The sequence below is a fragment of the Acyrthosiphon pisum genome, chromosome A1 (assembly GCF_005508785.2).
Source record: "Acyrthosiphon pisum isolate AL4f chromosome A1, pea_aphid_22Mar2018_4r6ur, whole genome shotgun sequence".
NCBI classification, from domain to species: domain Eukaryota; kingdom Metazoa; phylum Arthropoda; class Insecta; order Hemiptera; family Aphididae; genus Acyrthosiphon; species Acyrthosiphon pisum.
This window is the reverse complement of record NC_042494.1, coordinates 6,851,490-6,875,459: the sequence shown is the minus strand read 5'-3', so window position 1 is coordinate 6,875,459 and position 23,970 is coordinate 6,851,490. Positions and strand designations below refer to the sequence as shown.

Sequence of the window (23,970 nt, the reverse complement as noted above, 5' to 3'; positions counted from 1 at the left end):
AATTTGTTACTTATAATTTGAGAAAAATTATAGTTAGAATTTTTTCTAATGGATTATGAGTTTAAAATATATCAATCATAATTTATGAGGTTCTATTTTATATTATATAGACAAATAGATGAAGTGTTGTACGCGTACCGAATAATATATTGTAGACTGGGGGTGTTTGGGGGCGTAGCCCCCCAAGTTATTTTTGACAATGATTAAGGCGTGTACCTATGAATTTTTTCGGACTACATCACTGAAGTTCACAGCCACATGATATCGATAATATTACGACCAGTAATTATTGCCAAAAAAAAAGGTGATATACATATATACATATATATATGTATATAATATAATATATTATTATAATATTAATATCACCCATTTCCCGCACCCAGATGTTATTAAAAATGAAATCCCTCTGACGGCCCCTTATTGGCTATTCAACAACTATGTAAACAGCGAACTTAGCGAACTAGTTAAGAATGATACCCCACCCATAGTCTTTAAAGAACACCTACAATCAATCACCTCCGATCTCTGTGACCAGTGACCACACTGAAATATTCACCGACGGCTCCAAAACTGATAACGGTGTTGGAGCTGCAGTAGTAGTTAAAGACCACGTATCAATGCTGAGACTCCCCAATTTCTGCTCAATATACTCAGCGGAGGCAACGGCAATTTCTTACGCCCTAGACCTCATCAAAACAAGACGCATACTCAAAGCAGCTATTCTAAGCGACTCGCTAAACTAAGCATCGAAAACCCCTTCACTCCGAACGAAATCGCGAGAAAAATTCAGAACCAACTGCATAAACTCACAAATTCCGGATACTCCATAATCTTGATATGGATACCCAGCCACAGTCAAATCACGGGAAACGAGAGAGCCGATGAAAATGCTTGCCAAGCAATAACATCCCCGGACGCTATAAAACTTAATGTCTTTACGCTACACGACGCTAAATCTCTATCAAAAACAATCACAAGCAACATATGGCTTCGGGCTTGGAGACTAGGTTCTACCAAACTAAACGAGATCAAACACACCACCATAGCATGGACCTCTCCATCGAACACATCCAGGAAAATAGAAACGGCAATCAACAGAATGCGAATCGGACACTTATCGTTAACCCACCAACATCTGATGAAGAAGAAAGACCCCCCCCCTATTTGTACAAGCTGCGGCACACAGCTCACAATCAAGCATATTATATCTGAATGCCGCCAATTTGAGAGAGAAAAACGGGAAGCAGGAGTTTCTCCCATTCTTGCCGAAGCCCTTCAGCCAGCCAACATCCAAAACACGATATCATTTATAATCAATTCTAATTTAATCAACCTTCTGTAAAATAATATGTGTATTAATGTTAAGCAATTACCTTCCAATGTAACCCCGTAAATTTGAAGTAGCCAATGGCCCTAGATGCCGAGGTTTTTATTAATAAAAAAAAAAAAATATTAATATAAATAAATTCGTTGTTCCTATAATAGAGTTCAAGTGTTCGACGGAAGCTGATCAGGGATAATATTTTATAGATTGAAGATAAAAACTTAGTGAAGATGACAAAAATATACTTTTTTATACTATTAAAACCCTTATATAGGTACCTCTTTTATTACTTCATTAATTAATACTTATTTTTTACATAAATTTAATTAAGATGTTTTCGATTCAATTTTATGTGCATATTTAAAAATAAATGCATATTTTGTAGCATATTAGAGCATTTTTAGAAGCATATTTCGAGGTCTTTTTGTGCATATAAATCCGGTCTCTAATTATAATTATAACCATAATTCATTGTAGTATAAATATCTGCATGGCATACGTAAAAGGTAAAAGTGTAAAACCGAGGAGGTGAAACAGTGAAAGAATTGCCGGGAATCGGGTTGCATAAAAATGTATTAATTTAAGTGACCAATATTTTAGCCCACTAAAACTAGTAATTACTATTGATTCATGAAATGTTTAGTTGGTACCTACTTTACTATTTGAACATACGAAGTAGGTAACATTGCATTTATTATTTGAACGAATATTTAGAATAATACTATATATAGTAAAAGCCGGAGGTAAATCAATGAATAAAAATGTTTTTTCAAGGTAAAATTTGTGTAAGTGCAACGGAAATTCTTGAGATTGTAAGTTTTAAATTGAATATATGAACAAACCAACTTCGAAACTTGGTTCGGTTTCCTTGGAGGAGCGTTAACGTATACAGGTAATAAATTATTAGGTTGACTGTTACGAGGTAATATTGACTAGCCTTTTTAAATTTTTTAAAATTTGGCGACCCACAATACATTGAATGACCTTTTTTTTTTTTTAGGTATTTAGGTACTTACTAACACTAATTTGTTTCAGATAAATCGCTTTCTTTTCAATAGGTATAACTATTAATCTGTTTGATACGGTGCTGTAAACTAGTAATCATCAATCTCGCAGATAACGATTAACGAAAAACTGTATTTGAACTTTGAACATCAATGAAAAATATGTGTTATATCAAATTATAGCGCGACCCACCAAAAATATAATCGCGACCCACAGTTTGGGAACCTCTGATTTAGTAGCCAATAGGTAATATATTTAAGTAACCTCTACATATATGTATTAATTATTTAGTTATTGTTATCACTCAAAAAAATGGGTTACTTACCTGTATGCTTATGATATTAACCTTTGAACTATAGTAAGTATACAATTATGTATAAGGAGGGTATTGAGATAAAAATGCAATATTGTAATGTAATGTAAATGTTAGCTAGCTTTTTTTTTTTTTTTCAGTTTTATTTTGGGCCGGTCAAAAATTTTGCCCCCCCCCCCCCTCTGAACAACTGAAATGACGCCACTGCTTTCCTATTTTTTAAAGTACCTCAAAACTTCTGGCACTTTTTTTTTTTTTTTTTTAGTAACATCCAACTTTTGTAATGCACAAAAATGTAAAGCACGCAGTTCCTAAAATTGAGAAAACCAGAAAAGCATAATGAATTGTTTAAACTATATTTTGTTTATTATTCTAGAAAATAATATTATTTTAGGGGGACGAGGTGGCCGAGCGGTCAACGCGTCGACTTCGGCACAGCCGGTCCGGGTTCGATTCCCGGCCATCGGGCGGCATTTTTCTCCGGGCAAGTCACGGTGTCCGGAGAACAAGTGCCGCCATCCCCCACCCGGGCAATGGCAGATACCTACGGGTGCCCACTAAAAAATTCTGCCCACGTGTTCCAAACAAACAAACCTACAGTTCCACCCCCCACAGTACCAAAGGCTAATGACCTAAGTTGTCGAAGCCTCAACCAAAAAAAAAAAAAAAAAAATAATATTATTTTAGTTACAAGACAGTATTTTTAGAATTTCGTAATTACTTATCTATTTTTTCAGTATATAACTTTTATATTTTAAGCGAAGCGATAAATGTATTTTTATTCTTATCTGATTCAATATTTCATATACACTGTTTATCTTTATAGATTAATTTGGTACGGATAAACATTTGGTAACTCATATTTAAATCATATAATAAAAAAAAAACATAAAAATAACCTATCCAAATATTGTCCATCTGTAATATTATCAATTTAAAAATAAGATTAAAATCAGAAAAGCGAACACATATTTTAAAATACATTTGAACCAATGTTACACAATGCTTTACCAAAATGTTTAGAAGATTGAATAAAACGTTTACAAAGTTTGAATATATTATATATCCGCCAATTGCACACCAAAAGGTAATAAATATCATGTTTATTATTATATTAATTATATATCTAATATATATTATGTATATACAAGTATTACCATTTATAACACCTATTTTCATATAGAATAATTTTAAAATTATGTAAATTATTGAATCCCTTAAACTGGCTTAAACCACATTGTAAATGAAGAATTATCAGATAGATACACGGGTATTAATTAAGCGCAAATTAAATTGTATGTTTTTGATGCATATATTATTATCTTAAAACAATATTTTTTTAAAATCAAATTACTTAAAACAAATTTTACACTACAATGTTAAAATATATATTATTATAATTTATAATACAAATACCTCGTATAATTATGATTTGCAAAAAAGTTATAGATCCATCATTTTAATGAAAAAAAAAAAAAAAAACTAACACAATATAAGCGTAATATATATTAAATGGGTATGATAAAAGTTATCCCATTTTATTTTTCCTATAAATATTAAATATACTTACACCGGCAGTTTAAAAGGCATAAAAAGTATACTTAAAATAAGAGTATACTTATACGCTTTTTTAATACCGGATAACTAAATATTAACCAAATTTTATTTTCTAACTAAGATTAAATTTATATAATATATTGTATAAAATAGTAATAATAATAATTATTATTACATTATTATCATTATCATTATTATTATTATTCTTATTAGGTAAATGTATATATATAAATATTTTTAAATTTAATTGATTTAATACTCAAATTATATAATCGGAGGGTTAGCATTATTGTGGTACCAATCAAATGCACATTTTAGAATAATATGCATTGTTTGATTAATATAATACTATGGTAATCAAAAAAAAAATAATATATATATTACAGTTTAAGGTATTAAATATTAAGTGTATAAATTTGGTTTATTTACCTAAGTAATAAATATTAAAAATAATTTTGAGGGAAATTAATTTTGTCCCCTAAAAATTTGATCAAGTTAACCTAAAAACATTTTGAATTGAAATCTTATCTGCTAACATTAAGATGTATAATATTCTTAAGTATCAGGTACAATTAGTGTTTGTTACAACTTAACCCCAAAAGAAAAAGTTTTTGTATTTTAATAAGACAAAATAATATACTTCAGGTATAATACCAATATGTATAATATAAAAATAAAATATTATTTTAGTTATTAATCACAATAGAAGTATTTTGCAAAATTGTTAGAGGTAATTAAACAACAGTCAACAATAAAACTCATTGAAGTATATAAATTAAGACTATTGAGATATTAAGCAATGACTGGTACCACATTTCCGGTTTAATTGAGGACCACATTTAACAAAAGTCTACGTCAACAAGTAATGGGAAATAACCAACCAGAAAAACTAAATACAATTAAAGTTAATCACAATTAAAATTATTTAAGCTCGAGAATCGAAGAAATAAAATCAGATAAGTAGAGATTAAGTTGGCAGGAAGATTGGAATACAAACAATTACTAATTATGACTATAATACACACTTAACAATAATATGATAAATTTATTATACAATAATTATATATTTTAAAAGAGGAATGCATTTTTCATTACTGCTGTTGCTATTCAAAAACATTTCCTACGATACACCGGTTAGACTAGAATTTTCGCATAACTAAGATACTGGAAGCATTCAAGTGATGTCTAATTTTGATTAGAAATAAAAAGAAAGAAAAATAGGTAACAAAACAAATACTAGCAACAACAAAATTGAACTTTGGAAAATGTCTAAAATATAGATGGGAATTCAAAACGTAAAAAAAAAAATAATAATAAGACAATGAATACTTAAAATTAATTGTCAGAGGTCGAAAAAATAATAATTATTTTGGTCTAAAGTTACATTTAAAGGCAATGATTGGCAAGGTCGTATTATAATTTATGCCTAATATTAATATTATATGTTGCGCAGTAATCTTTTTTTTTTTCAATTTTGGTATTTTAAGCAAAGTACATAACTTTCTTTGTATCTGCATGTACTGTAATAGCTCGAGCCATTGCGCCTGGTGTTCTATCTTCACTACAGCCAGATTGATGTGATCCTTCACCACTGAAAAACAATAAGTCTTTTTTTACAAACAATTCATAAAACATTATATTGTATCTGATTAATATACAATGCACCAAAAAAGTATTTTAATTCCCCTTGGTATCCGGACCACAATTTTCGAGTGTTTAATTTTTACCTATCATTTTGAAAAGTACTGGGAATTGTTTTTACTCATTTCCCTACTAAGTCAGGCGGATGACACAGTTACTGCTAGAATCAATTATTATGCACACATTGATTCATCATTGAATTCAAATTTGGTAGATTAATTACATTGATAAATGGAGCAAGTTTCTCTTTTTGTACGAGTATAACTACTGGATCTTTAGAATATACAGCTACAGGTTATACATGAATGTATACGATGAGGAAAAGCTAGTCATATTCTATTCAGAAATGGTAACATGCATGGGAATAATTAATAAATCATTTTATTTGAGATCCAAAGTTTAAGTTATAAATAATTTTAGATTTTTATTTATACCTTGAAAGCTACACTAAAAGTATATTTTGTTTTAGAATAAATTTTTGGTGAAAATTCCAAGAATTTACGGCTATTAAATAATAAATTATAAGTTATAACAACAAAAAAACACACACACATCATGGTAAAACTAATAGGTACATTAATTCTCTTAATCCCAATCAGTTTAAAACAATTTTGGAACAATTAGTACTCTAAGAAAAAAATTAATCCCGAGGAACTCTACAAACATATTAATTATAAAATAAGTAAATTCAATAATGTTACCTGTCATGTTCTTTTTCGACTAAGTGATATCTAGCCCTAAATGCAACTAAATGAGCATAATAGGCCGGTGCAGGTATAGACACAGAACGTGTACATCTGACATAAGTGTGACACAATTGGTATGTTAAGCATTGCAATTCGTCGGACTCAAAATGGTTGTCGTCCCATAGAACATGATAATGACTTGGCCGACTTGTTCCCTGTAAGCATTTTTATTAAATTATAAAACATGATATATATTATTATTATATATAAATATATATATATAATAAAAGTAAAAATTTACTATTACTAATTATTACCTGAATTCCTTGATGACTACATAAGTAAAAATCAAATTCTGTAGGATGTGTTATCCCAACATCAACTGTTGTACCAGCTGGAATATTTCCAGATTTTCCTGATTGTTCCTTTTTATCAGCGCAGAACAATCTAAAACAATATGAAATAATTTATTAAAAATATAAGACTTGAAATACTAAAAAAAAGCAAACCTGGTGTGATGACGTTTTTGAACAATAATAAAAGTGATTCCTGGTTTGTAATCACCTTCTAACTTTATACATGCCTCTCGAATAGCTGTAAGTTCATGTTGTAAGACCTATGACAAAAGAAAATGTTAATATAAGAAAACACACAAAAAAATAAATAATAGGCTATGCAATATTTAAAAACAAATAATAATACAAAAAAAATTATATTTAAAAAAATGTGATTAATGATTATTATCTGTTAAGAGGATGATGTCAGTACACTGTTTGGTTTTAGACTAGGTAAGTGGGGTCTCGGCTAGAAACCCACTTACCTACCAGGCTATAGATACTTTCCTCCAAAAATGAGATACCACATTGTCGTAACTTTGATTAAGCCTATTTAAGAAATTTAAATACCAAATTCAATAAGCATCTTCTTTTGATGTAGTGTTTATAGATTTTTATATTGCTTAACATATGGATGGGTGCAAAGCTAACAGGCCTAGAGCTGATATAAAAGGATGCAGTTCCCATTTAGCCATTTAGGACAAAATTGGAGGAAAAAGATTCAAGCCCTTGTTTAGTCAACTCATACAAAAGTTTAAACTCTTAAAATTTAAAAAACTGGCGCCGGGTCCCTTAATACTATCATTCAATTTAAGTTTGTCAAATCTGTATCCTTTAAGTTTATACTGAGAACATATTTATTATTAAAAATACATACACAGTAATTTCATTATAATAATGAAAATTTATTTTATTTTATAATTTATACCATAATTATAAAATTTGACTTTAAAATATAGGATGAACGGACTAACCTTTTTTTTCTGGGACTCAATTAACCGAGAAAAGGTCATTTAGGACCCAATTTATCACTCCCGTTTATTTTGTCACTTTGTCCAAGCAAAAAATAGACATAACACAAATACTTTTTTTTTTCTATTTGAGTAATCTTATACAAACTTTAAAGGGTAAAATTCTTGAGGGTGTGACATAAATTAATATAAAAACAATTTAAAATTCATTTAAATTACCAATTTTTTTTTTTTAATTTTAAGTTTTATACAGTCAAATAAAAATAAAATATAAAACTGATACTATGTCAAACTCTCAAAAATATTATTCAACGTAATTGTTGTAATGAGTGATTTTACTCGTAAGATTACCAAAAAAAAAACAATTTTAAACATTTATCATATTGCGCTTGGGTTTGAGGGATAACAAATATTACGCTGACATCCTATTAATATTTTTTTTTCCAATAGGGTTTATTAATTAAGTTGCTTATACTTAAATATACATACAAATACAGTGGGACGCTACATGGCCATTTGTTGTCTCTGTCTTATAAGTGCGTAACATAGAAAATTTACGCTCGGCAAATAACGTTAAGCACTGTTAATTTAAAAACTAAGAGTAAATCGACCTATTTTGAAACTTGAAGGTAAGAATATTATCTGTTTGCATGTGGGTGTTTTATAATTGTTCATTTTTTTAACAAGTTATGCATATATAATATAGCGAAAAATTACAAATGCTCATATCTCACTTAAAAAATGAGTTATCGTAAAAACCCACATACAAACACAGATAATGTTCTTACCATCAAGTTTAATTATAGGGCAATACACTCAAATTTTTAAGCTAACAAAGCTAAACGTCACATGCTAAGCGTACATTTTCTATGTTACGCACTTGTAAGACGGAGACAATAAATATTTGTGTAGCATCCTTTTAATAAGTCTCACAGAGCATAAAAAAAATTCATATTATACAGATTTTTGTTTAATGGAATTGAATAAATTTGGTTTTCAAAAATATTTCGGTAAAAAGAAAATGTTGTTAAATGGAAGTTACATGGTATTACGATTATTTTGGTGAACAAAAATATGTTATTTTGCATTGAAATTTCAAAAATTTTATGAGTATTTGAGTATACCTAATTACTAAAGATACTAGTAGTTTTAAAACATGAAACTAAAATATAATACTAAACAAAAAGCTTAACACCATATTAAAAAATAAATAAAAATACAACTCTATGCTCTGTTGAAGTTAAGAAACATAGTCGGCAGCTGACTTATTCGCAGAGGCATGGCAATACTACATGGCGGGTATATAGATAACTAACCAGGTGTTGCATGACAGCAGCCCGATAAAAACTGGTCGCCGCTGACTACGTTTCTTAACTTGAACAGAGTATAGTATTTTTTATATATATATAAAAGACAAAACATACATGAGGAAACTGTCCTTCGGATACTCCATCACGATATAATATAATTCTATGAGGTTTATAACCTCCAGTGCTCTTGTAGAACATGATTAGGAGTTCCCTAAAAATAAATATGATAATTAATAATATGATTATATTAAAGAATGTTTAATATGCTACATACCTGACCATAGAACTAAGTTCTTGAATGATTTCTTGTCTGTGTTGTTGTACACGTACAGTTGCGGCATAACGACTGGGATGTGCATCCATAGATCCTACTACTGCTGCAATGGATGGTTTTTTATTGTCACCCGCAGGTGGGTGAGTTACATCTGCACCCAAAAATATCACTGGTTCATTGAATACCTAGAGAATATTAATTATTAATAATAAGCCAGTGGTTTTTATACAAATGTATGTACTTTAGGTCTGATGCTAGGTACAAGAATGCTATTGATACCGCCCAATTTCACATTGATCTTTAAACATAAATTGGACAATGTTTGAGGTGACGTTTTATTAACATTTTTTGCTTGAACACATTGTGTAGCCATTCCTAGAACAGTGTCTCCAACTCTTTTGACTTCAGCTAATAATAACAATTTATAAAACACATTTTATTTTTCCATTTGAATCAATTAGAAACATTAAAAATTCTTAAGAAAATAAAAATGACAATACCATATACTGGAGTTTTCCCTGGTAAGACAACAACTACAAGTTGTAATCCAGTGAATGTTGATTTTAAATAGCGGAACATAGGTTCTACTTGGTCAGGTCCTGTAGCATATTTACCTGTTAAAAAAGATGCTTAGTGCCTTAGTCCAATAAAATTAAATTTGTTGTATATTTTTAAATTTGTACTCACAAAAACATGGTTGACCAACTATTGGCATGCCAGCATCACTGCTTATCTTTTGGAGTTGTGTTGTGAAATTTCTATAAAATAAATAGTATACAGTACATACTAATAATCAAAATTACAATACATTTTTGAGACTTCTAGACAAAATACACATTGTTGAATAATTCAATTCTCCTATTCTAATAATTATTAAATTACTTTTAGTTACCTTAACGCATCCTCACGCACAGTTCTCTGTGGTGCAAAGCAAGCTATTGCCCAATTACGAATTTCGACACCTGTAAAGAACTGTTTGCCTCTCATATCCCAAACCCCTTGATTTGGTAATGCTTGTTGTTTCGTTTGTTGGACATTTAATCCTCCCTATAATTAACATAATTTATAAAATTAAATAAATATATTTTTTAGGGATGGATTCTTCTCAAAAATTTAATCCTAACAATATATATTATATATATACAGTGGACAAAAATCTGGACATATTGTTATACCTGATTTGGTAGAGTTCGTCCACCGTATTGTAATTTTGGGGGTGGTAAAACACGACCACGCACTTCCATCATACTGTTTGATATGGTAAGACCAAATTCTTGTACATATGAATCATTATTAAAATCAGCTCGACGAACTAAGGAATTAATCTCTCGTTCACGATCAGGAGCACTCCTTGCAGTTGCCTTTATCATGGTTGATGTTTGCATGTCAGTTAATTTTTTAATACACCGCTGACCCGCAACTATGTTACAGACCTAATAAAAAAAGTTTACAATGGTTACTACTTGGTGCTGACAAGACACAGATCTACTAAGTCACACTACGCCTATCATAAACTGTGATTGTAAATATACCCGTTATATTACATAAGTTATTTAAGATATAACAATTGTTTTATCAGACATATTAAAACAATTTAAATAAGACTTGAATTAAATTAATTAGTTGTATTAATGTATGTAGAATTCAATAATGAATTAAAAAAATTGGATAGTTATTGATGGATAATTTATACTCAGAGCAATTAACCCACTAGTAGGTACATGTTAAACATTATAATACTATATAAAGTTAAAAAAAAATGGTAAAGCAGATCAGAACAGTTTAATTGGTAGCAGAGTTATAAGTTAATGGTAATTAAATACTGTTACTTTGTATTAAAAATATACTTATCATCCAAATAAACAAACCTCCAAAGGAAGATATGTATGTTTATGTTCCTGTCCAACTTGAAGACATGGTAAATGTGGATAACGTAATTTCATCTTGTATTTGTCTAAGAAATATTTAGCAACTGTGCATTCTACTGTTTGACCATTTTCCAATTGCAATGGAAAACTAAAAATTATTTCAAAGAATGTATGACAATATAAATAAACTTTGAAATTAATTGCTTACGATTGCATTTGAGCTGGTCTTCTTGTAACATTACAAACTCTATACTTCCTTCGCATTGCTCCACAATGTGTAATCTCTATTTTAAGACCTTTAATTTCTTTTGTAAATTTAACTCTTTGTGAATCTGTTAATGGTTTTCGTTGTTCACCAATATCTCTAATATCCAACACTTCACACATGAATTCTATAACGGGTTGTGCTTTGTAAAAAGCTGTTGCTGACACTAAAAGAAAAAAAGATGTAAATGAAAATAAGCTAATTTTATTTTAATAAATTACCATCAATATTAAGCATCATTTTCCATTGAGATGGCCGGACTGACTGGTGAAAACCAAACCAAACTTCTCTACCACCACCTAATGGATGATAGTACCCTTCAGGCGAAGAAAAAAATGAGCGACCTACTGGTGTGTAAGTCATTGATGGAAGATGTCGCATGACTACATCTAAGGCCTACATAAAAAAAAAAAAATTGGATATTAACATAAATAATAAACAATAAATCATTAATTATTAATTAAAAGTAGGTAGAATAAGATGAACTAACCAAAATAGCATCATATGGTATCTGTCTTGTGCGGCCTTCTAATGCTTCTTCCAAAGCAAATAATGATACTTGAGCTAACCATTTAATATTAACACGGAATACTCTATCTTTACCTTCCCCGGGCAATGTAACCTGAAATAAAAATTAATAAAATTTAATAAGTCATAACAATATAATTTAAAAAAAAACACATACTTCTAATTCCATTCGATCGTTTCCAATAGGCAATGGATCTCTTGTATATAAGTTGTTGCGACCATCAAATACAGGTCGAAGATTACCAAAAAGTTTACTGTACGCATGGACCATAGTTTCAATAATTTCACGATTTACTTTTCGAGGACATTTATCTGGTTGAATATTGATGTCATAATGATGTACATAACCACGAGGCATTGATATTTGAAAATGATTAGCACGAAGCACAATTGGTCGGCCTTCTCGTCCCAGATTTGGTCGGCGTGGACAATTGAATACTATTAATTGATAACAAAGAATTTTTAATGACAAACAGTTCATAAATAAACAAAAACTGACAACAAAAAATAAAATTATTATAATGAAATTTTACCTGGTACATCAACTAGTTGTGGTTGCAATGCAGGAGCCTGAGGTTGAAGAACGCCCATTGCTCCAGGTACACCAACTGGTACTGGGGCCACAACAGGTGGCGCAGGGGCTAAAACATTTGTTCAGAAAATTATGATTTAAGAGATAATTAAAATATAAATTTGTAATATTTATTTATGTACTTTATATTATATATATATATTTATAAAAGCTACTAGTATACAACTACGATAACTTACGTTATTTAATTAAGTAAAATAAAAAAAAAAAATAGAATTAGTAGTACATCAATACTTTAAATTATAATTTATAATAATAAATAATTTTAAGTTATTAATATAAATTAAAATATCAAGATACTAATTCCAATTTTAAATACTTATTCTGCTCTAACTTATCCTTATACTGATATCATTGAAATTAAACAGTTCTCACAGGATAGGTATCTCGTCAATAAAAAAAATTCTTAATAGATAAAGTTTTTTTCATAAACAATCTAATTTTAGTAATAAAATTTGTATTTAATTGAGTTACTTCTTTAACACATTGTTGAAAAAAATTAATAATTATGATTTTCTGTCAATACCATAATAGGGAAGTACAATATATTTTAATATGCCCAAAGGTAGTTGTATTTACAGTACCGAGGCCCGTTTCATAGCCAAAATACATTATTTTCAAAAGAACTATTCAGGTAATCTGTAACTTGGGCAGTGAAACTAGTCACATATTCACTAAAATCTTTACACTCGGATATAACTTGTTGACAGACTGTTTCAAATAAAATAGGTAAGATCAGAAGGGGTAAGAGCCTAACGGGGCTAGTGCCTAATCGGGTTATAAATAATATAATCTTTCAATTATAAAGTTGATTTTAAGAAAATTACAAAGTTTAATGGTAAACAAATGTTGTATAATGTTGGTTACACTTTATGATATCAAACACAACAGTAATCACTATCCGAAAAGCTAATCAGTTATTTACTCGTATATTTATAATTCGGTCTAATTAACTTAAATTGCTCAAAATAATTTCAAATTAGGTAAATACCTAAATGTTCTTTATATTTATAATACTATTTTCTTTATGAATTATATTAATTGTATGATACAAATGAGAATTAACCGATTATGCACTTCCAACATGCAAAATTCCACAAGGGGAATGTGTGACATGCATTATTTTGATAAATAGTTAAAAAGATTTTATAAACATTGTTTGAGACTAAAATATTTATGAGTTATAAGTATTCATATTTAAATATGCAAATAGTTAACAATTATACTTTTAATATGTGCTAACATTATAATTTATAACAATCGAAACTTAAAAAACTAATATGTATTAAACATAAATTTTTTAAAACTGATGGTCTGTCAAATCTTGATAAATTAAAATAATTTAATTCTTTCAATGGAATTTGTTAGAAGATTTTCATTAGTTTTGCCAATTGCCCCGGTCAAGGAATAGCTTGAATAAAACTGTAATAAAAGTACCAATTTTGCACTTAACCTGGTAGCAAAGGGTTAGGTTAGGTTAGGGAAAGTGTGACACTTTTTTTTTTTTAATACAAATTTGAATTCCTGATAGGTATTAATGGATGAAATGTTCCTCAAAGGAATACAGTAAGATGGTATGTTCCATTGAACTGAGATTTTACAAAACTACGTCGCTGTTACCCCACCTGACCTCTGTGCATAAAATTTTTGCACAAGTAACACAAAAAAACCAAATAGCATAGGTAAATATTATTTAGTAAAAATTTTAAATGAAATTAACTATAGGAGGTACTCTATTTCAAAAGAGTATAATCAGTTTGGCCAACTGATTTTCGTGTCTGTGCTGCGCATCTCCTTCAACAAACCGTAATAATGGGAGATCTGTCACAGATTTTGAAAGTCGTAAAAGTTTGTACATGGTTTGTAATTGGTAAACTTCTTTTAGCAAAAGGGGGGAAAAAATTTTGTTTCAGCACTCACAAAACCGTCATTTGAGCGCGCAAATGTGATTATTCTGTTTTGGCAGAGTATAGGTGGTAGGTACCTACTTAAGTAACTATTTAGAAGCTACTAGCTTAGTTTCAATTAGTGCAGTTTTATGCAGTTATTTTTTTTTTCAATCAAGTATTTCTATTATACATTTTATAAGCAGTTTTACAATTAATAATAAATAATTTATTTTATTTGTATAAATGGAATATGGGGGGGGGGGATGAATGTCCCCACGTTTCTGCCAGACCTTTTTTCAATTCGTAAAATCATATATATGATAGCGTAAGCATTAATTAAGTAGGTTCCTACATAATGTTATGTAACAATACTAATACGCACAGAGAAATTTTTAAATATTTTAGAGTTAATGTCTTAGTCCAATTTGAAATGTTATTTAATAGGCATAATATAATATTTAATATATATGAGGTAGAGTGTATGACTACATATGGTAGCAATCTGTAGAAACTTCTAATACTAAATTCCAGCTATATTGCTATAAATATAATAAATAAATAAAAAAAGCATCATAATATTAATATTTTGCTTTAAATATTTGTATAGTCTACATCTTCAGTTCAGTAGGTACCAGTGACGTCATTTCAGTTTTTATTAGACTAGGGCAACTTTTCACTGCTTTTCGGACTTTTTCACTCAGATTCTCATAGCATAGTGCCATAGTGGTTAAGGGAAAGGGGTGGTGTTGGTAAATCTGCTGACTTAAGGTTGATGTAAATACTAGACTGGGGCAAATTCCCCAGTTACCGTCCCCAAATGACGCCACTGGTAAGTACTAGTATGTGTCAATGAATTTTAAGAGTATATAGTTATTATTTTTCTCACTAATCTGAAACAAATATACTTTTTAAATTGTATATTTCAAATACCTATTATCTTTTATTTAATGAAAACAAATTTATGATGGGTACCTACATCAAAATATATAGTCTTATTTAATTTATTATTATTTTGAACTTTCTATAATATCAAAATATTAACCATCCATAATTACATTCATCTTAAAATCACTTCTGTGCATCTCCTATACTAATCTCCTTGTCTATGAGGCAGTATCTGACACAAACATTATACTATGAGATAAAGAAAAATCATTATACGGCCTTCTTTAAGTTATAAAATTCATTGAATATTACAAGAATACATAACAAGAACACATTCTTTTAACTACCTATTGCTACGTACTTAATAGGAACTATCTTGGAACTTTATTACTTTACTGGACATGCTTTTTTCTTAGACTTATATCTAGTTAACTAAAATGAAATTAATCTTGAAGTCAGAATTTGGCGGTCGGGCCTATTTTAAAGTTATGGCCTCATGAATTTCGCCATTTTGCGATATTTACGCATTCGCGCATCACTCTAGTTTAATATGCCTATAATGAATATTGTTTGTTTTTTTTAATTGTGTATTTTAACCTCGACTTCAACTAGTTAAGGACGATGGTGCAATCAAAATTTGTAGACCGAACTTAATGTTGAGCATGTGTTAGACAGGCAGAAAATAATCTCTTCAAATCCCCTTAACAATAATAATATTATGTTAAGCAATAAGAGTAAATACATAATTTTACCGCGAATAAAAAAGTGGTAAAGTGACAAGTAATTTTTCTTTATGCCCGAGATATTGATATCCATTCTAAAAGAATATAATTCAATAAAATGTCAAGTTGAAAAAAAAAAACCACCAGTCTGGCAATAGTAACTGCCACTCAAGAGAATACCTATCTAGGTAGTGCAATTTTTATTTTTCATCAATTATCATCAGCGATTCGTCAAATCTTAATGTTTCATCATTTCGACAAGGCTGGTGTGACTGGAGTGGGTGGGGAACCGAGCTCTTAACGTAAACCCATTAATATGTTATTTTTTGCAGAATTGAATGAAACGAAAAAACATCGAAGGGCCGAAAATCGTGAGCGTCGACGACAGCCGGAGGACCAAGTAGATTTTCAAAATAATTAATTTAAGAGCGCAAACATTTTTTTTTTTTTTTATAAAAATTCTAAAAATTACAAACAGCTAAGGGGCGGGACATCGGTACGGGATCCGAAATCGGAGACGGCAAAACACCCCCGACACCACAGCAGTCTTGTTAACACGATATTATTCTGGGAATGGAGGTCATTGCCTCTATGGCTCTGTTGATCAATCCGCACACAAAGCTATAATATGAAGTGTGATCGTGCGTGTGCGTGTGTGTGTGTGTGTGCGCGCGCTGCGCGTTGTGCCTTGTACTCACGTTGGCCGACGGGATACATAGTTTGTTCCGGTTATGACAGCGGCAGCGAGCTTACACGCTTAAGCGTTCGAGTCGGACATCGTTGGCGGTGAGGTTCAACTGACTGTGTGCATTATTGTAAGAATTAAATTTGAAAAACGGAAAAATCGTAACAATCTGATAATGAACACACTATGCTATTAAAAAAAAAGTTGACGCCGAAAGGATGATTACGATAGCGGAGAAAAAAAATTTAAAAAACCGCGACGGACTGCCCTACAACACGCACGTAGATGACCCAAGCCCGACGACCAGTGTTGCCCAACTGGATTTCATTTCACAGTTCGCTGCTACGGCTCGATCGTCATCAACCTCGGCAAAATTGAAATATAATGGCCGACGCGCAGTTGGTCACCACTACCGCGGTATGTGGGCGAGAAAGAAACCATAACCTCAATCCCTGGGCGGACCGTATTCTTAATCGTGATTCGTGACGTCACGCAATGCAATGTGTGTCGGTGTTACCGCTGTGAGCGCCGCGGTAGAGATTAGAGAATAGAGTGTAGAGACGTAGAGTGCGTGCTGTGCAGCCGCTCCCGCAGGGATTTTATCGATTATTGTTCCCTAAAAAAGAACACGTACGACTGCTGCTCATTGTAGGCTCTAGTAACTATGTCTCTGCCATTTTCCGGCACGAAATCAAAGTCGGCGGGCTTGGTGAGTGCGATAAGGAAACAGACGTTATTATTGAACCTCAAGCCCGTGAAAAAAGTGTCTGTCAAGTTCGATCCTTTTAGCCAAAATGCTGCCACGGCCAGGTAAATCGTTTTCAAGGCTCTGCTGTTATTATGTACAAAACTTCATGTCACTGAATCGCCATGTTTGAAAGCCGTTTTCGGTCTCGTCGAAAATAATAATATATACCTAACACTAATATTGGCGGTGGGTGTACGTTCGATAAGCATCGATTCGACAGCACGATGAAACATTTGTTATATTATACGACGAGACTTCGTTCAAGACGCGAGTCGATCTAAATTAAATTTTATAAATCACGCTTTTGTTATTAACAAGATGTAATCCAAAAAATTGTTCTAAAATTATAACAGTATTTTAATCAATTTTTTTTACTGTGCAATACATAAACCAGTCTTATTAAGTTACATTTAAAAAAATCAGTATACATATAAAGCTATTGTGTTAGTAAAAGTTTATAATATTGTATTAATACCAGCGGAATAACCTTAATTTTTTCAAACATAATAGATAACAAAATGTTACAATTTAGTTACGGTTTAGCAACTGCTTAAATAGTTGTATAAGTCTCATACGATAAGAAATACATAGGGTATATAGTAACGAACAATCTGATTTATGAAAATAATTCAAATAAAGTTGCAAGTACTTACATCCATTGAAATGCCCATTTACGTTTTCATAAACTGGTTTGAAATTAATCTGTTCCTGAGGTACAACAAAATTAGCGTTTACTTCCATGATTAATTAAATGTTATTCCTATAACAAAACAAAAAAATGGATGTACATTCAATCTGCAAAATATTAAATTTCTGTGTACATAATAATAAAATTTATTTTTATTTTACAGGAATTTTATGTACTATTTACTATCACCGAAAATAATCAAAACAAATCCTCTGTGCTTGGTAAGAAACGAAGTTGTTAACGATAGAAGTGAATCAACAATTGATGTTTCTTTAGGTAAAATATTTTATATAATTTAATTAAATAATTGAAGTATGTTGATTCAAAATTGTCTTTATAGTGAATGGTGAATCAGTGTTATTTAAATGCCAAAACTTAACTGTTTTGGAAATATTTCAACAGTTCAATAAACATATAACTCCCTTAGCACCTAAAGAAGAAGTAACTGAAATTCTCGTGACAAAGACTGATAAGAAAAAAGGAGGAAAGCGGTAAAATGGCCAAAAAAGAACATTATACTACAACAATTATCAATGGATTCTATAATCAATTGCCAGCTTTTTCAGATGTTTTTGATGAAGAATCGTGGTATTTATTTGTAATATGTTTTGTGGCATTCACATTAATAGTTGTTTACATTTTATCAAAGTTTATAAAATTACAACCTGTAGATTGGTGATAAATAATATTCTTAGAATTAGTTATTTAAATCAAATTATTTCATTATGTAAAAATCTTGTAATTTATAATAATTTTAAATAAAGAATGAATATTGAAATTAAAAATTATCAGTAATATTTTTGTTAAACTTAATATAGGTAGAATTGCTTTTTAAATGTATTCATTTAAATTTTTAAAATTGAAACTTGACCAAAATGCTTATTTTACAAATCAAAAACATTTAATCATTAACACGAACAGTTAAACTTTTGTATACATTTGTGCAATCTAATATGTAAATTCAAAAAGTCTCAAAAATTGTTATTAGTATTTACAAAATATGTAAAATATATTTACAATACATAAAAAAAATGTATCTTAGTAAATTTCATTAAAGTCTTATAAAACTATTATATTACATAACAAACCATTTCATAATTTAATACCTACCTATTTATTTTATTATTTATAACAATATTTCGTCCCCGTTCATGCAAAACACACCAAGTCCAAAAACATGAATCAGCTTTTGAAATTTTTTCAAACTTTAAATGTATACCATATGTAACCAAATTTTTTTCTTTCTTTTTTTAATTGAGTTTCCCTTAAGGGAAGTAGCTGTTAATGAGTAGTTGTAAGTAATATGACACTGTGAAATTTATAGCTCTTATTATTGTTAAAATACAAATTTTTAAGTCGATTTTTGCACTTAGTGTACTTTGCATGAACGGGGACGATTTATAAATTAATGAAATATAAATTCTCATAACATTTAATTATTATTATACGCATGGCTGTTGTCTGCTATAGTATTTTATAAATTAGAACAACGCTCATTACGTTTAAAATTGTCACATTGTAATGTAACTTGTAAAAAATATTTTATTATTTGTAGTATATTATAATAAATTTTCAAAATATATTGACCTTAACTTAAAGCTTTTTGAAAAAATATTATATACTTATATCAACATAATTTTAAGAATTGGTAAATTAATATTCAATGTGTATAATCATAAATTTAAGCAATTTTGAGCAAAAAGAGTCATGTTATTCTGTGTTATTCCTTTTGACTAGAGGATTAATGTGTTGCAATATTTGTGTATGAAGTATTCAATTGCTCAGACAATTTTGAACAAGAAAACATTGTGTCTAAAATTGTATTTTTCTGACAACTGCTTATAAATGTTATTTAAATACCTATTATTGTATGGTTTATGCCTTTATAACATAGGTAAATTATAATGCTTCTATATCTTAGGCCAAAGTGAGAGAGGCCTGATAATATAATTTATCCAATCATACAAACATGTAGACTGTAGTAATAATAACATATAGTGATCAGTAATTACCGTTTAAATGAAAATATTTAATTTAATACATCATGACTAAATATTAAAGAATATTTGTGAAAATAAATAAGTTAAATACAAACCAAAATAACTAGCATGTTACCTATTCAATTTGTATACCTAAAATGTTTTTATTAAAAATAGTACCTAAACATTATATTATATACATATTATGTACCTACACATTTAGACAATTTTATTGTATTAACAAAGTAAATTTAATTTATTTTATCAACAAACATGTTTGACAAAAGGATCGATACCAAATGAAAATGATATTTTAAACAGTGTGATGCAAAATACATTAATGGTAATAAATCTGTCCTAGTACCTAAAAAATAAAATGGCAGGTACACATATTTTGAATCCGGAAATTACATGTAAAATGCAGGACTCTGCAAAGTAATAAACCATTAATTATTGATTAATGAAGTCTTGATCGAGGAAATCGAGGAACTTAATAGTTTTAAAATACCGTAAGCCTCCAGAGTCCTGATAATTATATGGTTAAAGTGCCGTATAATTGTGGAATATTGTTTTCGAGGAACACATTTTAATTGTGTCATTCTATTGGCGAATTTGACAGACATTTTTAAAATGCATCACCGTGCTCATTGTATATTTGTATGTACAATACTATTATATTATGAATATGTCGGTTGGTATTAATGTCTAATGATGATTGGCCAATCGGATTCAAATATTGTCACTGGCTTTAAGTGGATAATTGAGGGAATTAATGATCACTATTAAAAAAAAATTGTATAAGTACCTATACTAGGTATTGAATATTGATAAATCGATCATAATAAAAATAAAATCGTTTGTCGTACGTGGGCTATTGGAATTAGATAATGGAATTGCACTGAAAAAATAAAAATACCTACTATTTTCGGTAAATTACGCTAACGATTTTTACGCAGAGCGATTTGTCGCTTTATAAACGGCCAACACTGGACGTTTTCACGATTATTTTCATTTTGGAGTTTGGACTCGGGTGTTCAATAGGTAAGTATAATACACAACAAGTAAAAACTGTTCTATGATAATCGTATAACTCAGGTGAACAAATAACAAGAACGACGACGTCAACGAATGACGATAAATAGTTTATGTAACACTTGTCGGAAATTACATCGCCACATCGGTACGGCGACGCGTTGCATACTGACTACTGAATAGTGACTAGTGTGCGAGGAACTGGCCGCATCATTGCCAACACCGAAATTATTATCGTAGGACGGTATTTTTTTATACCATCGTCGATGGCGAGCGGCTTTAGCGCCTGGCATAATACAAATATTAATAATATGTTACATGGTATTTCAGCCGGCTGGTCGACGTCGAATATCGTGTTAAAAAACATACACTTAGAACGGGTTGAAAAAACAAACCCGTATACCCTTTGAATTAGACAGCGACGGACCGTTTTATGCTGCTTTCTATCCAGCTTTACGCTGAGTGAGATGAGACACTACGAATACTATTAAGTTTCATCGTTAGGTTTTTAGAGTGAAAATTGGTACGATTTTTAGACGAGACGTGGATAGGAACTAATTATAACAATAATAATGCCTAGAAGAAATTCACTCACCTCCGCAGTGTTTCGTTCGCGACAAAGACACAGTCGAGACTGCCTTCAGTCATCAATCGTCATCTGAGCCTTCTACCCGGGGTTGTTGTTTTCAACGGGGTTAGGTACTCTGTGTCTCTGTCTCTAACTCTCTCTCTCTCTCTCCCTATTCCCTTCGACCTACCTTTTTCTCTTCTTTCGATGGTATACCGGGCGCCGTGTAGCAAAACAAGAACGTAGAGGCACAACTACCTCTACGCACGCACACCGGACGGCGGCGACACTGGTCTACTGAACCGAAGTCTCAAGGTCAAGGTCTCGCGTGCGCAACGTTTTCGTTGGGGGCGTACGATATAATATTGTTATTGTTATGATTTTTTTCCTCCGTCCAGTCAGTCCCATTGTGGCATTACATCGGACGAAGGGCTGTGGACAACGTTATATTTTTTATTATCGTTACGTAGAGGCACGCGGTGCACAGAACGTTCATTAATATACTGATTACAACTCTGTCGAAATTATGGAGACGGATTTTCTCGCGAGAACGCGATGATCGGACCGACGAACACACTCGACGCGAACACGATCGAACGGAACACAAACACCCGCTGGTACTGTTCGACGGCTACTACAACGAGTACAACAGGGAACGGCGCGGCGGCTTCGACGACGACAATAATAATAACAACAACAACAACAACACGCGCGCGCCCGCGCAGCACTGTCTGTGCATGTATCCACCGCCGCCGCGTCAGACCGACGCAGTTGCACCGCCACCGTCACCACCACCGCCACCAGCGGCAGCATCGCTCCTCCACAGTCACCGCCACCGCGCTAACGGCGACGCTGCCGTCGGTTTTCGCGCAACCATCCCTTCAAATGACCGTCAAAAGAACGGTGGCCAGGTCGTCGGGTGGGGATGATAATCGATAAGCGACCGCGCGTACCACTCTGGCAGCCTTTGTCAGGGTCGGCCGCCGAAGCCTCGAGGGGACGACGTGTTATGACGCGCAGAGGGTTGGCTGGCGGCGGCCGAAATGAAAATATTATGTATGATGATAATGTGAATAATATTATTATATAGATTTACCGAGAAAAAAATCCTTCGGTTGGATCAGTGTTAAAAACGTTAATCAAAGAATTGTATCGCGCAAAACAGTATCGGGTTTCGGGTACATTTTTTTTTGTCTTTTGGGAAGCCAAATTGTTCATGAATCTCCGGTATAAGGTACCTGCCGGCATCTGCTGTGACTGCGGCGAGAATGCGTGTGGTAGGCAGTAGGCGCACGTCGACCCGCACATGACTCCTCGGCGACGCGTTCACACACACGCGCTCGCCTGCTTAGCAGTCGTCTTCGAGAGGCGTATTTTAATACAATTTTCAAGGGGGGGCAGTGTTTATTTTAAAATGCTATTAATTTAATTTGCATTTTTAATACCATCGGAAGTTTTGAATTAAAGCAATACTGCAGTACTGCAGCCTGGAAGTCCTATTAAAGAACAATTTTAAATGTTTGCCATTTCATAAATTTGAAAAAGTTATGCTGTTATGCTGTTTATGCAATGCACGATAGTGTTGAAATATATCTCTCGTTTGTCATGGGGACTTGATCGGTGTTGGTAGGGGGTGCAAATGGCCCTTCCCCGTCAAATACGCCACCGACGACGTGGTCGTGTTGTTATGTTATTGCCGTCGCGGTGCGGGAGACACGTCCTCTGTTGCAGGCCAGACGTCATCCCGTCAAACGGTCGGAGGTAAGGAAAAGCAAGATAAGGCGAACACGGTGTATGCACTTACATACAACTATGTACAGAGCGTTCGGAAATGAGTTTTAATTATTAGTTATTGCTATACACGATGACATGAATATTAGTTTCTTGTTCTCACTCCGCGTAAGTTACTGGACACCAATAATAACACCGATAATATTTATGTACATACCTACCAACGTAATGGTTTTATTTACACTTAATCGATAATAATTATCTAGTATAATAAAATAATAATTAGGTAGGTATTGACGTTGTCGTCGCAAGCTTGCCACTTATCGCGTTGGCCTCTACGACCGATACTATTTAGTATGTACACATTATTA

At 31.5% G+C, this 23,970-nt stretch overlaps 3 protein-coding genes across 3 annotated transcripts in view; 2 read left to right on the top strand and 1 right to left on the bottom strand.

The window, feature by feature from the left end:
• Nucleotides 1-746, top strand: part of LOC103310209 (52 kDa repressor of the inhibitor of the protein kinase-like) — a 4,803-nt gene extending 4,057 nt beyond the window's left edge. The window contains exon 5 of the mRNA XM_008187703.1: nt 492-746. Coding sequence (XP_008185925.1) covers nt 492-746 — 255 coding nt within the window. The remainder of the gene's footprint in view (nt 1-491) is intronic.
• A 3,263-nt stretch (nt 747-4,009) lies between these two features.
• LOC100166266 (protein argonaute-2) lies at nt 4,010-22,591 on the bottom strand. Its single transcript, XM_003240572.4, has 19 exons — nt 21,896-22,591; nt 18,255-18,361; nt 12,614-12,721; nt 12,238-12,518; nt 12,043-12,174; nt 11,774-11,948; nt 11,496-11,718; nt 11,288-11,435; nt 10,595-10,852; nt 10,312-10,466; nt 10,107-10,177; nt 9,920-10,033; nt 9,661-9,827; nt 9,420-9,604; nt 9,260-9,356; nt 7,039-7,145; nt 6,847-6,976; nt 6,545-6,744; nt 4,010-5,793 (listed from the first exon to the last, which is right to left on the bottom strand). The coding sequence occupies exons 2-19, from the start codon at nt 18,340-18,342 to the stop codon at nt 5,685-5,687; spliced, it is 2,748 nt and encodes a 915-aa protein (XP_003240620.1). The 5' UTR covers nt 18,343-18,361; nt 21,896-22,591; the 3' UTR covers nt 4,010-5,684.
• On the top strand, nt 17,388-19,376 carry Mrpl53 (39S ribosomal protein L53, mitochondrial). The gene is made up of 3 exons (NM_001162143.2): nt 17,388-17,663; nt 18,453-18,565; nt 18,630-19,376. Exons 1-3 carry the CDS (start codon nt 17,518-17,520, stop codon nt 18,782-18,784), a joined length of 414 nt encoding a protein of 137 aa, NP_001155615.1. The 5' UTR covers nt 17,388-17,517; the 3' UTR covers nt 18,785-19,376.
• Nucleotides 22,592-23,970: the final 1,379 nt, after the last annotated feature.